Here is a 13,122-nt window from a genome sequence, read left to right as displayed (position 1 = left end):
GAAGGGGGTATTCATGAATGTGGCCTTCACACGAGTCCTGCATTAAACTGGCGTAAAACATTTGTTTGTGCTAGAAAATCATCAAATGACAAATTCACAATCATCTAAATGGCAGCATATTTTTTTACAACACCCTGTGCCAAAATGTTTCTTTCTTGTCAAAAATATACAGTTTCAATAGTTGAAGCCATTTTTGTTAACATTTGACAACTAGCATAATTATTTAATTGTTAATGGCATCAAAAAACCTTATATTAACTTAATCTTGGCATAAACTGTACTTCAGATTTGGTGAAATTAGGTACTCCAAATTCTGCATTCTAGAATTTGGAGTACCAAATTCAGTGCATTTTTTTTATTGTAAATACCTGTACCTTTATTGCACACTTTTATTATATTTAATATTTGTATTTTTTTTTTTTTTTTGTCTATGTAAAGTTGGGAGGAACACGGGTCAAAAAAATTTCATTACAGTAATAATGCTTCATTGTTATTTGTATATGACAATAAACTTGAAACTAGAACAGTTTAACTTCAAAGTGTAGAAATCTGCTGCATTCATGAACTGGATTAAGGCTTTTGTGAATCTGATGTTCTTTTAACTCCAGTTTAATGCCAATAATGGGCCAGGTTTAAATCAATAAGAAAACATTATTTGATGGTCTGTCATGTGAAAACTTATGGGTGAGATTCAATTTGAGGAGAAAAAACTTTTCTCCCAACTCAGTCCCAGTTTTTACCATAGACTTCTATAAAGTTTACATTTGATAAACTGAGATAGTATATTTTGCCTTGGCATTGGACAAAATCAGCTGAAAAATACATAATGAGGAAAAATGGCGCATATAATGAAGACAAAGTGTAATTAAATCCCACTCTTTCTGCAGTGTTTGGATATGCTGGATCCTTCAGAAAAAACAAACACCGTGCAGGCTCGGCTCTTCAAAGACACAGAACTGAAGAAACTGAAGATCTTGGGCTCCGGAGTATTTGGCACAGTGCATAAGGTAAGTATCTGTCACTGTATGTAGGAGACAGAAACCTGAGCCTGTAGAAGAACTTGTTGTTTATCTAATGCTTTGTCTTGGTCACCTGAAATGCCATGTGATGGGCAAATACGATTAAAGGGAAATCATTTTGGTGGCTCTAATAATGATAATAATGTTAATTACGGCAATATGCACTAGTCATATTAGGTATTTCTCACACCTAGGGGTGCTTTGTAGTATCATGATTGATATTTAAACAAGAGAATATGTATGTCAATACAGACTGTGCTTCCAGAAAACATGGACCAAAATTTGGAATAACTCACAAACCCAAGAGAAAACTACTGGCGTAAATTAGTCCACTTGTCCAGGATAAAGCCTTGCTGCTGCTGTTGGCTGGTGATGTACCATAGGTCTCAAAATCCAAACCTGACATGCTAAGCTGGCAATACAAATATCTTTAAAATCTTTTGTATGATGTAAATATATTATATATATATATATATGTACACATTGGCCTGACAAATCCATATACTTTTGACAATGTAATCTGCAAACTATATGTGGCAGTATTTCTCTTTGCTACCTGCTGTTCTGATTGTTTGGGTTATCAGTCCCAGCGAAACAGAACAGTAGAAAGGCGGCCATGCCAATTAGCTGTATACAATACCAACAGCTCAGCCCATGTATGCCTACACTTCAGTAAAGTACAGAAAAAAATGCCCTTAAAGCTGGCCATACACGGAAAGGACTTTCCCCTGGTATGCCCACCTTAAGGTAGGCGATATTGGACTAATCTGATAGTTTCGCTTTTGGGCTAAAGAATCAGATCACACTGACAGACCGTTTGGACAAGGATCAATGCACCGATGTGTTTCTCATCCTGATGAGATTTTTAAACTTGCCTGATTGACATCTGCCTGATTTTCAGACAGGTATCAGTCGGGTAGGCCAGTTAAAGGGCCCCACCTTTAGATGAACATACACAAAAATCAGCATAAAAAATTAGAGACAGCAGGCCCTGCCCTAGAGAACACGGGGGCCCTCCTGGAGCCTTCATAGATGTGCATTTCAGTATGTGGACTGTTTGCTATGGCTGTGAAGGTTCTCATTCATCCAGGTCATGGTATTTCTTGAAAAAAAGCAAGCCCGGTTGATATGAGTTATTACTACAGATAGACGGTTTGCAATAATATCAAACCTCCAGGAGGCTTAAAAGGGAGTGTCTTATTACTGCTTAGTTACATTGCTGATATGAAAAACATATGATTTCCTTACATGCAGTTTAGTGCAGAGCTAGAGGCTTCATTTCTAGGTGGGTTTTGCCAGACATGAACCACAGTTTATATCTTATTATTCCACATGTCTGTGTGAAGTAAAATGGTGAAAAACATGAGGAACACCGTATAACAAAAATGACTTTTCATTGAGTTACCGTTTGTATTATTAACTTCCTTCCTTTTGGTTTTCTCTTGCAGGGTGTCTGGATACCCGATGGTGAGTCGATCAAGATACCTGTCTGTATTAAAGTTATACTAGACCGGACCGGTCGCCAGACCTTCCATGCAGTTACTGATGTAAGTTGCTTCTCTTGTTCACTCAGTAGAATGTAAACCATGTGAAATAAAAACTAGTAGTAATTGTAAGGAAAGGAATTTAATGGCTTGCATAGAAGGTAGTATCAGTTAAACAGCCCTCCTCCACTGGAACCACACAAGTTTGTCCATCCAGTCCTCCCTGTTTTCCCTAAATGTTGATAAAAATGAAATTAGCACAGCGGGGTGGGGGGCACCATCCCACCAAACTGAATCTTCTCGTGCCAATGATTGCGAACACAGAGCATTTGCAGTTAAAGCCAGACCGGCAATTCAGCGGCACATAATGGTGCCCTTTGACCAAGCTGCACTACTCTGCTCTTTATCAACATGCATGGAAAATGGGGCAGATTTGTGGGGGGGATAGTGGTGTAGTTTAGGTGGTTTAGGAGTTCTTTCGGGAGATACTACCTTTTGTTCAAGGTTGCCATTCTCCTTTAAGACTTTTGCTATCTGTAATTAGTTTTAATACTGCATTTTTTCCTTGTATGACTGATACAGGTAAATGTTACTCCAGGCATAGTAGCACAGCTCAACAAGCTTATGAATTTGTTTGTAGCACTACTATGCTGTTTATGTAGCCATGGTAATGTATGGTCTCACTTGTACTGGGTGGTTCTGAGGCTATCCTGTCTCCACAGCACATGCTAGCAATTGGAAGCCTGGACCATACCTACATTGTGCGTTTGTTGGGGATATGCCCAGGCTCACAGCTCCAGCTGGTCACAGCATACCTGCCAATGGGATCGCTGCTTCAACACGTGCGCAAAAACAAGGATTCTGGTGCCATTGGTCCTCAGCTTCTTCTTAACTGGTGTGTGCAAATTGCAAAGGTAAATATTCAGAATAAACTGGCAGTAGTGTAACAAAGCAAGCACTGTCATATATCAGCTCTACTTAAATGGGCTACAGAAAATTTGTCAAGAAACTGACAAGTTATATTATAACGTGAATATGAATACCCAGACACACTAGAGGTTGTTGCTGGGTAGACAATGTTGTAATACAACCAGTTACAATAACTAAAGTGATAAACAGCCCCCTTGCTCTTTTCATCAAATTATTCCCCATTTAAATCTGTTATTTCACATTTATACTTACATAATTTCCCATCTCTGTTTGTTACAATGTAATATCATATATAAATCATTATAATGATTTATCCTGCCCTATCCATTGTCTATTGTGTCCTTCCTCTCTCCTGTAGGGTATGTGTTACTTGGAGGAACATCGAATGGTTCATAGGAACCTATCTGCTCGGAATGTCCTTATGAAAAGTGTCAATCAGGTGCAGGTATCAGACTATGGAGTGGCAGACTTGCTGTACCCAGATGACAAGAAGTTTTGCTACAATGAGATCAAGGTACCCTTCTGCCTTCACACTCATCTATGTTTATAAGTACAATATTTGCTTAATATCTAACCTTACCTTATTACTAGCTAAGCATATTCCAATGCTGGTTTCTGCTCTCATATCCTTGTTCATATTCCTTTGCAACTGCAAGGGCCGGTGAATCACCAAGCAGCAGGGTGTCCATTAATGCTGTTTGCAGTTGTTTTTTAGCAACAAGCTTTAAATTAACACAATTGTTCTAGGTGCATCCGGCATTATAGTTTCTAGCATGGATGTGTCAGGGGAATTTACCTGCTTTGGTTTTTGGATTTTTTTTTGTGGACAGGCCTGGACTGGTAATCTGTGGATTCTGGCAAATGCCAGAGCCTTCTCCTGTAAGAGTCACTATTTATTGGGCTCATGGGGGCTGTTTAGGTCTCTGTGTAATTATAATCCCAGGGCCTATTTTGAATCCCAGGCTGGGCCTGTACATACCCCTGTATCTGTTTATTTTACTTCTACATACACTGATTTATAATCAAATTCTGAAAAAAATCAAACTATCCAGTTCACTGAGAAAAATTTTTGAGATTTGATTAAAATTGTACTTTTGTTTTTATTTTTTTTTTAATGTACCTTTTTTGGTACTATGCAGACTCCCGTGAAATGGATGGCTCTGGAAAGTATACACTTTGGGAAGTACACTCATCAGAGTGACGTATGGAGCTATGGTACGTGGAACAGATACCCAAGGCATTATTGTGCTTCACACTGTCATGAACTATATATCATTACCTGCCCTGCCTTTACTCTTAACAATAGTCAGCAATGCCTTTATTTTTGGTTCCTCAAAAAGGTGTTACTCTATGGGAAATGATGACATTCGGTGCAGAACCATACACAGGGATTCGTTTGTCAGAAGTTCCTGACCTCCTAGAGAAAGGGGAGCGACTATCCCAACCACAAATATGCACCATTGATGTCTACATGGTAATGGTGAAATGTAAGTAGAGGTATTCGTTGCTAATCTGGGCTCTCTTAGGCATTAGCAGTACATAGAGATCATTAGAACCTCTCGGAGGCTTTCATGTAGGAGATATCCAGGTATAGGGTCTATTATCCAGAATGATTGGGACCTGGGGTTATCCTGGATAAGGGATCTTTTCGTAATTTTGATCACCATACCTTAAGTCTGCTAAAAATGATTTAAACATTCCTTAAACCTAACAGTATTGTTTTGCCATCAATGTGGATTCATGCAGCTTAGTACAAAGTACTGTTTTATTATTAAACAGCAAACTGTAAGAGCCTGATTGACTTGATTCTGTTACATTCTCTATTTTCTAGGCTGGATGATTGATGAAAATATTCGCCCTACGTTTAAAGAACTCGGAAATGAATTCACCCGTATGGCTAGGGATCCACCTCGCTACCTGGTTGTTACGGTGAGATGAATCTCTTATTGACTGGGTATCATTTATTATTGCCTCAGGGGTGCAAAATTCCATTATTGCTGGATTACATATACAAATCACAAGTGCTATGATACAGTTTGCTCTTCATATTTTTGACTTTCTTATCTTTGCCATTTAAGTATGACCTGCTTCTTATACAATTTTATTGGTGTAAATAATAGAAACCTGGAGACTTCCAGATCTTTTCCTTTTTTTTCTTACTTATTCGCTGGTGTAATGAAAGTAAAACCACATTTCAGCCATATAGCATGACAGATACCCAAGCAAGTTAAAGAAATGACTTTTAAAGACCAAATACATGTAAAAAATACATATAAAAAAAATGTTATTTTGATGATTGTGCACCTTGATGACATCTCTTTTCTTCTCCAAACAGCGCAATAGTGATGCACTTCAGTCCCCACTCCCAGGGGATCCACCACCTCTGTCTGAGAAACAAGTGAGTGATCTGGAGTCTGACGTGGACACTGACCTTGAGTCTGAAGACATGGCAATGCAGCCTAAAACTCCAACTACCCTATATGCCTCACGACAAAGAATTGACTACTCTAGGGTAAGGAAAACAGAGCCTATCAAAAAGGCTTGGGCAAGGAGGGATACAGGCATCATGCAGTGCATGTATATCTTTTTTTATACGTAGCACTTTCAGTTGCAATAGCACAGTCATAAAGTTGCACATGGGGGAATGGTAAGTTTTTTCTGTAAGTTAAATCTTGGCTTTCCTTTCAGAGTCAGAGTGCACTGAGCTCTATCGCTGGGTACCTGCCTATGAACCAGAGTCTTTGCAGCTCCTCAAGAAAGGTAAATTTGGGGTAAAAAAAAAGAATAGCAATGACCACTTAAGGCGGCATGTAGAATAACTTAACTAAGATCATTTTTATTCCTTTCCCAATAAAGTTTATTTAATGTGTACATTAATGTACTGACAGCTATGCCTAAAAAGATAGAAAAGATTTTGTGCCTAATTTTCTATATTTGGATTTATTATATTTTTGTATATATTTGTCACTACAGCAAAAGCCCTTGAGCAGATTGACAGATTACACACCAAGATATGCTAACAGCCCATTTTTATGCTCCAAAATACAAAGAATACATACATTCTAGGAAATAGCAATACAACAAAACTCATATGGGGTTATGTTATTAAAGACACTAAGGGGCTGATTTACTAATCCACGAATGGATCGAAAGCGTCCGAATGCGTTTTTTTTGTAATGATAGGTATTTTGCGATTTTTTCGTCGCCATCGCAATTTTTTTGTAGCCGTTACGACTTGCGCGAATTGTCGCGACTTTTTCGTAGCCGTCGCGAAAAAAACGGAAAGGTTTGCCTGCCGTTTACTACGACTCAATACGAAAAAGTCGCGACAATTTGCGCAAGTCGTAACGGCTGCGAAAAAGTAGCGACAATTTGTGCAAGTCGTAACAGCTACGAAAAAAAATGCAAAAAATACGAAAAAGTCGCAAAATGTTAATTTCCAATACGATTTTTTCCCATTTGGGATTCGGATTCGTGGATTAGTAAATCAGCCCCTAAGTTTGCCCAGGAGCAGTAACCCATAGCAACCAATCAGCAGGAAACATTGACTGGTCACCTATTTAAAAGCAAACATCTTATTGGTTGCTATGGGTTACCACTGCTGGGAAAACTTAGTACTTTTTATTACATATAGGGGACAGCAAGGTTTTCTGCCTGCATTACTCTTAACTAACCCTTCTGTTAAGAGTGAAAATGAACATCTGGGAAGATGTAGATGGGGGGTTTCTAACATGTGGGCTGTTTTCAGGGAACAATGACCTCTGCAGAACCAATTCCAAGACATGGGACACGCAGAAGAGAAGACTCACTTGGCCGAACAGTGTCAGAGTCATCAGAGGGCTGTTGTACTTCTTCAGACCTGGAGACAATAGAGGATAATTCCTATGGCGGAGGGAGCCTGAGCCACATTTCTCGCTCTCGCCTTGACAGTGCATACCGATCCCAAAGGGAGAGCCTCCTTGTTGGGACCCCTGATGATGACAGCGAGTATATCATGCCAGGGCTCAGTCAAAGTGGTGAGTATAGCACAGAAATCCTCTACTCAGAACTCTTGCTGAGAAAAATGGCATGTGCCCAAAACCTTATGGAAATGAAAGATATCCCTGACGCCATAAAGTGGCAAATGTCATCTTAAACCCAAAATATCCATATGTGAAAACAGACTGTATCAGCCAGTATTATGTTACAATTACATGAAATGCATTTGTTCTGCTGCAATTTTTAATTTCATTTACTCTCATTCACACTCTCATTTAAACCACTGCCTGCTCGTTAGGGTATATGGACTCTGGGCAACCAACCAACTGTAAATTACCTCAGAATATCACTATTTACATAATACTAAAAGTACTTTTGGTAAATTGTTTTCATTATATAAATAATGAAGGAGCAACAGTATGTATGAGGTAAAGTAATATACATTAGCTTGGGAATATGTAAACAGAGTAAAAAGTAAATGGCTAATAGAAAGACTGAGTTCTGGCCATTTTTACAGCTTGTACCCTTCCCTGGATAGTACAGCTCTGTAAGAGACAAACTAGCACAGAATTCTTAGGTGTCTAATAGGTTACAGCAGACTGCCTTTATTGGCTGTGGCCCCTGCGTATTTACACCATTCTCATTTCTATGCTTGCTTCACTCACAGAAATTTCACGGGATGGAACACTAACATCCCAAGGATCCAGATCCCTGACACCATGCCTGGTCAATGCCACTGATGAAGAGGATGAAGAGTATGAATACATGAACAAAAAGAAGCCCAGCTCAAAAGAGAAGCTAGAGTATGAATATATGGACATACGTGGAACAGGAGATGCAAGCAATGAATGCATAGCTTTCTCCCCTGCGGAGGGTGACAAAGAGGGAGACTATGAGTATGGAAACAAGGAGGACTACGAGTATATGAATGAAAAAGGGAAATACACAAGTAGGGAAAGCTTAGGAGATGGCGACCTGGAGGAGTACACTTATATGAACCGGAGTGGGAAAGTAAAGGATGAAACTAAAACTGAGGATAAACAGGGCTATGAAGATATGAACTTGGTTGCCAATCTGCCCCAGCAGTTGGAAAGGCCAACAGTAATTCCTCAGACCTGCCATAGAGAGGCATTGCAAAAAGGGTATCACCAGCCCCTTAGGGCTTTAGAAGCTAAAGACTGTGCATTTGACAATCCAGACTACTGGCACAGCCGGTTGTTTTCTAAGACTGACCTACAGATGACATAAGAACTGAAAATGCAATTGTAAAAAAACAAACTTCCCACTAAGTTCCAGGAGTGACTGAATGACCCCCGAGCTATCTTCTGCTCTCAAATGAGAAGCAACATGAATTCAGTTATGTGTGGTACGAAGAGCTGATCATCTGACCCCCTGCAATGTCCCAATGTTAGCTTATTCACACTTACAGTTTGGTCATTATGATACACAAAGGTGGTTGGGCCTGATTAAACCTGCATGCAAGTGAATCAAATCTCAACCCACCAGTCATGTGGCTTTAAAGCACTTTAAAGTCACTGAAAGTGACATTTTTTAGAGGATGCATTTTTAATGTTCGTTGCAAATTTGAATATGCAAATTAGGAGTTGTTTCAGTGCGTGGCTGAATCGTTTGGTGTTAGTCTGAACCCAATCATATTGGCTTGGGTATGTCCCTAGCTCTTTAGTGGGTGTTTGTTATACAACAGCAAGAACTCTGTGTCACTGGATAAATAGTGTCCCCAAACAAAACATAGCAATGATACAATATAATGTGTTTTTCTATTTATTACAATGGAAAGCAGACACACAACCACTAATGATTTGTCGAAGTGGAGACACACAGTAAGATGCTCCATTGCCCTAAAGAATTAGGAATCTTAGAACTGCAGCATATGGGCCTCTAAGGGGCATATTTATTATAGTGCCCATAGCAATCAATCAGCTCTTTCTTTTTGTTTTCTAACTTGTAAGGGACCGTTCAAATCCAATAGCTGATTGGTTGCTATGGGCAACATCACTGGTGATGTCAGCTTACACACTATAATAACTATTCCCCTTAGTGTTACGCTGTCATGAAGGGATAAAGCATGGATAGTCATGGCATTCTAATAAAGCTCGGAGACTTAGTGGGGAATCTAACTGCACTGATAAATAGTAGCGGTAATATAACCTGACACTGTAACACTTTTTTTAGAGGGATATTGTTAAAGGCATACTGTTGTCAGAAAACATACCTAAAAACAATACATAATATTAGGTAAAATAGTGTACATTAAAAAAAAATCACTTCTGAAAAAAATTTACTGTTTTGTGATGGTATGGCAAATTATGCATTTATATCCTGGTAGTCATGTGATGTTTTCGTTCCACTCTGGAAAAAAATGAGCTCTGAACAAATGAAATACTTTGAAATAAAATAATAACATAAATGAACAAAGCACTAGTAAAGGAAAAGCCCCATAATTCCCTTTCCCTGGCCACCATGTTGGAATCCACAGATTGCAGCATTAAATTAACTATTCAGTATAAAAATGAAATAGATAGGCTGTGCAGTTAGTTAGCCAAAAATGTACCCTATAAGGGCTGAGGTGAGCGGATAGCCAGAACACAACCCTTCTTTTGTCTCTCTAACCTGTTAGTAGTCAGTAACCAATAATTGACTTGGGGGTGGGGCATAGGTTTGTTTGCTTTTAAATCTGACCTGTGTGCTAAGGATCAGTTCTAACTGAACAGTTATGTCCCATGTGGCCCCCCCTAAAGTCACTGATTAACTACGAGGTTAGAGAGCTGAAAGCAGGTTCTATTAGGTAGTGTTCTGGCTATTATGCTGACACTCCATGTTGCTCACTCCAGTCTTTTTACACGTTTGGCTAGCTAACTTCTTTATTTCGCACAACATTTATTTACCCAAGTCAGCACTTTGCACACATGCTCTGACTGCCTTGTACTTCCCCTAGGTAGGGACACAAGGAGTGATCTAAGCCACAGATTCCTTAATTTATTTCATTCTGAAGGGCTGCAAAACGAGCTATGTAGCTCAGGCCTCAGGATATTCTAACATACAGTAGCCTCTGGGTGTGTGGGGATCTTCTTTATGACTTTTCTTTCCCTTTTACAAAAATATACAAAAGAAGTAAGGTGATGAAAGTATCACCACCTATTTATATTCTGGACCCAGAAGCAAACGTTTGCCCTTCTCTGCACGTTTAGTTTAGTATTCTCGTTTAACTCTCGTTAATTCTCGTTAATTCTTAGTATATAAACGTTTAGTATTCTCTGCAATACTATTCCAATGCCACAGCATCCTCTGTGCAGCCCTGGTTTATCATATGCGCCTTACAGAAATTCTTCACCTACTCCTGTACTGCCCATGTGCAAGTGCAGAGGATGCTGGGGACACCATTAGAGTAGCAGTGCAGAGAAGAAAAGGACCCTAGGCTGCTGCATTGGAAAAAGAGTAGTCCCAGCAGGGGGTCTGTAGTAAGCAAGTAGAATTACAGGGGGTTGCCTAACAACTTGGGACCCCCAGTGAATATGCCTTTTCTTGTAGAGGAGACTTCTACCTTGGATGCCGTTTAACAAGGTAACTTTGGCGTATGTAATCATCAAATGTAAAGGAAGGAACTGTTTTGTATACATAACCCTACCACATAGACAGTTGCCCTGTTCATGTATCCATGCCTACAGCCCTACCAGTTAATCTGTGCTTTTCTAATACTTTGTAAAATAGCTTTGATTGTTTGTTTCCAGAGTATATTTTTATATGTTATTTTTGTACAGCCCAACCGGGCAGCGAGGGGTATGCTGTAGGTATGTACAAAATTGCCTTTTGTTTTCTAAGATGGCTGGAGATCCTGGTGGAAAGCATGAACTTTGCAGCTGAACAAAGCCTCTCTCCCATGGGGCCAATGATGTACAGAGTTTGAAATTAAATGTTTTATATTTGTTTTATATTTGTAATTGTTTTCATTATCGTCGTAGTGACTTACCTCTGCCCTTTATCCCCTGCTTATGTTCAAAAAATGCTTCTGTCAGAAGGTTCACTGCAGCTCACACACTAACTTAGGGGGTGATGTAATAAAAGCACTAATTTTGCCCAGGAGCAGTAACCCATAGCAACCAATCAGCAGGAAGCATTTATTGGTCACCTGTTTATAAGCAATCACCTTATTGGTTTCTATTGGTTACTGCTCCTGGGCAAACTTAGCACTGTTTATTAAATATGGCGGGTTAATGCATAATAACTATGTATCTTAACCCCAGTACATAATCACTCAAACCTAATAGCAGTACTCACATACCCAGTCTCATTTACAGTCACAGCTAAAAATCACTACTGAGCCTGCATCAATGCTCATAATTGCTCCTAACAACTAGTGACAGTGCCAATGTTCCCATCTAGCATGTTCTTATGAATTATGTGCAAGTGCATATATTGCGCAAACTGGTCACAATTATGCTGGAACTCTGGGGAAAATTTTTTTCTAGATTGTGGGTCAAAAACAATGGCTACTTGCATCCAACAATTGCGCTTTGCACTGCTTTAATAAATGAGGCTGATATTAAGGAGCCTATTCATTAAAGTACGATTGAGTTTGAATGCTAAAAGTTTTAGAACTGTGCAGATTTTGTACTATATTTTCGTTTATTTCCGCAACTTGCTTTGCGTCAATTTGTGAGACAAAATTGTATTTGTTGTAACGAGTACGAAAGTTTCAGATTGATTCAAGCTTTGGTATCATGACTTTCCTTGGGCCAGGTTGGAGCTGCAGAGTGCCATTGAGCCCTATGGGAGACTTTCCTTGGGCCGGGTTGGAGCTGCAGAGTGCCATTGAGCCCTATGGGAGACTTTCCTTGGGTCAGGTTGGAGCTGCAGAGTGCCATTGAGTCCTATGGGAGACTTTCCTTGGGCCAGGTTGGAGCTGCAGAGTGCCATTGAGCCCTATGGGAGACTTTCCTTGGGCCGGGTTGGAGCTGCAGAGTGCCATTGAGCCCTATGGGAGACTTTCCTTGGGCCGGGTTGGAGCTGCAGAGTGCCAGTGAGCCCTATGGGAGACTTTCCTTGGGCCGGGTTGGAGCTGCAGAGTGCCATTGAGCCCTATGGGAGGCTTTCCTTGGGCCGGGTTGGAGCTGCAGAGTGCCATTGAGCCCTATGGGAGGCTTCCAAAATCAGTCATAAATTTTCTTGCGCTGTTTACGATCGTTTGGGTACAAAAATTTCGGAACTTTTATAAACGGCCATTTCTGGTAATTTAAGAGCTAAAATTCCGGAGTTTTTTTTAAATTTTGGCTTTTTCTAGTGCAAATCCACTCCCCTAGTGACGCCTGGCTCCGAAATTCCAAATAGTAAGTGGTTGGGGGGTGTCATTGGAAAGGCCGCCTCAGGGCGCCAGGGGTACAGAATCACCCCTGCTCCAAATTAATCTGAACATCTTTTGAAAAGAGACAACGAGATTATTACGTAACTGCATGCAAATTATTGCTGCCCTGTAGGGTGGAATTTTTGAACAAAACAAATTAGTGAGTTTTTATAAAGGTTAAAGTTCTAGGGATGAGAAGGAATCCTGTGCCACAGGCAGCGTACAGCCAAAGTACAGGGTTTCCAGATCAACTGGACACCTAGAAATTAAGTTGCCCTAGGAAGCCATTGTTTTTCCTTACTGTCATAATCCTCTTTAGCATTGCCCATGGCCCTACTGACACTTTAGCTTG

General features: G+C 39.9%; 1 protein-coding gene across 1 annotated transcript in view; it reads left to right on the top strand.

Annotated features, from left to right (window-relative positions):
* erbb3 (erb-b2 receptor tyrosine kinase 3) overlaps nucleotides 1–11,363 on the top strand; it is a 62,574-nt gene extending 51,211 nt beyond the window's left edge. The window contains exons 18-28 of the mRNA XM_012957806.3: nucleotides 888–1,007; nucleotides 2,468–2,566; nucleotides 3,226–3,417; nucleotides 3,792–3,947; nucleotides 4,573–4,648; nucleotides 4,774–4,920; nucleotides 5,265–5,362; nucleotides 5,769–5,945; nucleotides 6,122–6,193; nucleotides 7,182–7,449; nucleotides 8,079–11,363. Of these exons, the coding sequence (XP_012813260.1) occupies nucleotides 888–1,007; nucleotides 2,468–2,566; nucleotides 3,226–3,417; nucleotides 3,792–3,947; nucleotides 4,573–4,648; nucleotides 4,774–4,920; nucleotides 5,265–5,362; nucleotides 5,769–5,945; nucleotides 6,122–6,193; nucleotides 7,182–7,449; nucleotides 8,079–8,659 (1,986 nt within the window). The 3' untranslated portion in view covers nucleotides 8,660–11,363. The remainder of the gene's footprint in view (nucleotides 1–887; nucleotides 1,008–2,467; nucleotides 2,567–3,225; nucleotides 3,418–3,791; nucleotides 3,948–4,572; nucleotides 4,649–4,773; nucleotides 4,921–5,264; nucleotides 5,363–5,768; nucleotides 5,946–6,121; nucleotides 6,194–7,181; nucleotides 7,450–8,078) is intronic.
* The last annotated feature ends 1,759 nt before the right edge of the window (nucleotides 11,364–13,122 follow it).

This window comes from Xenopus tropicalis, chromosome 2, assembly GCF_000004195.4.
Source record: "Xenopus tropicalis strain Nigerian chromosome 2, UCB_Xtro_10.0, whole genome shotgun sequence".
Lineage (NCBI taxonomy): Eukaryota > Metazoa > Chordata > Amphibia > Anura > Pipidae > Xenopus > Xenopus tropicalis.
This window is presented reverse-complemented; position numbering and strand designations above follow the sequence as displayed.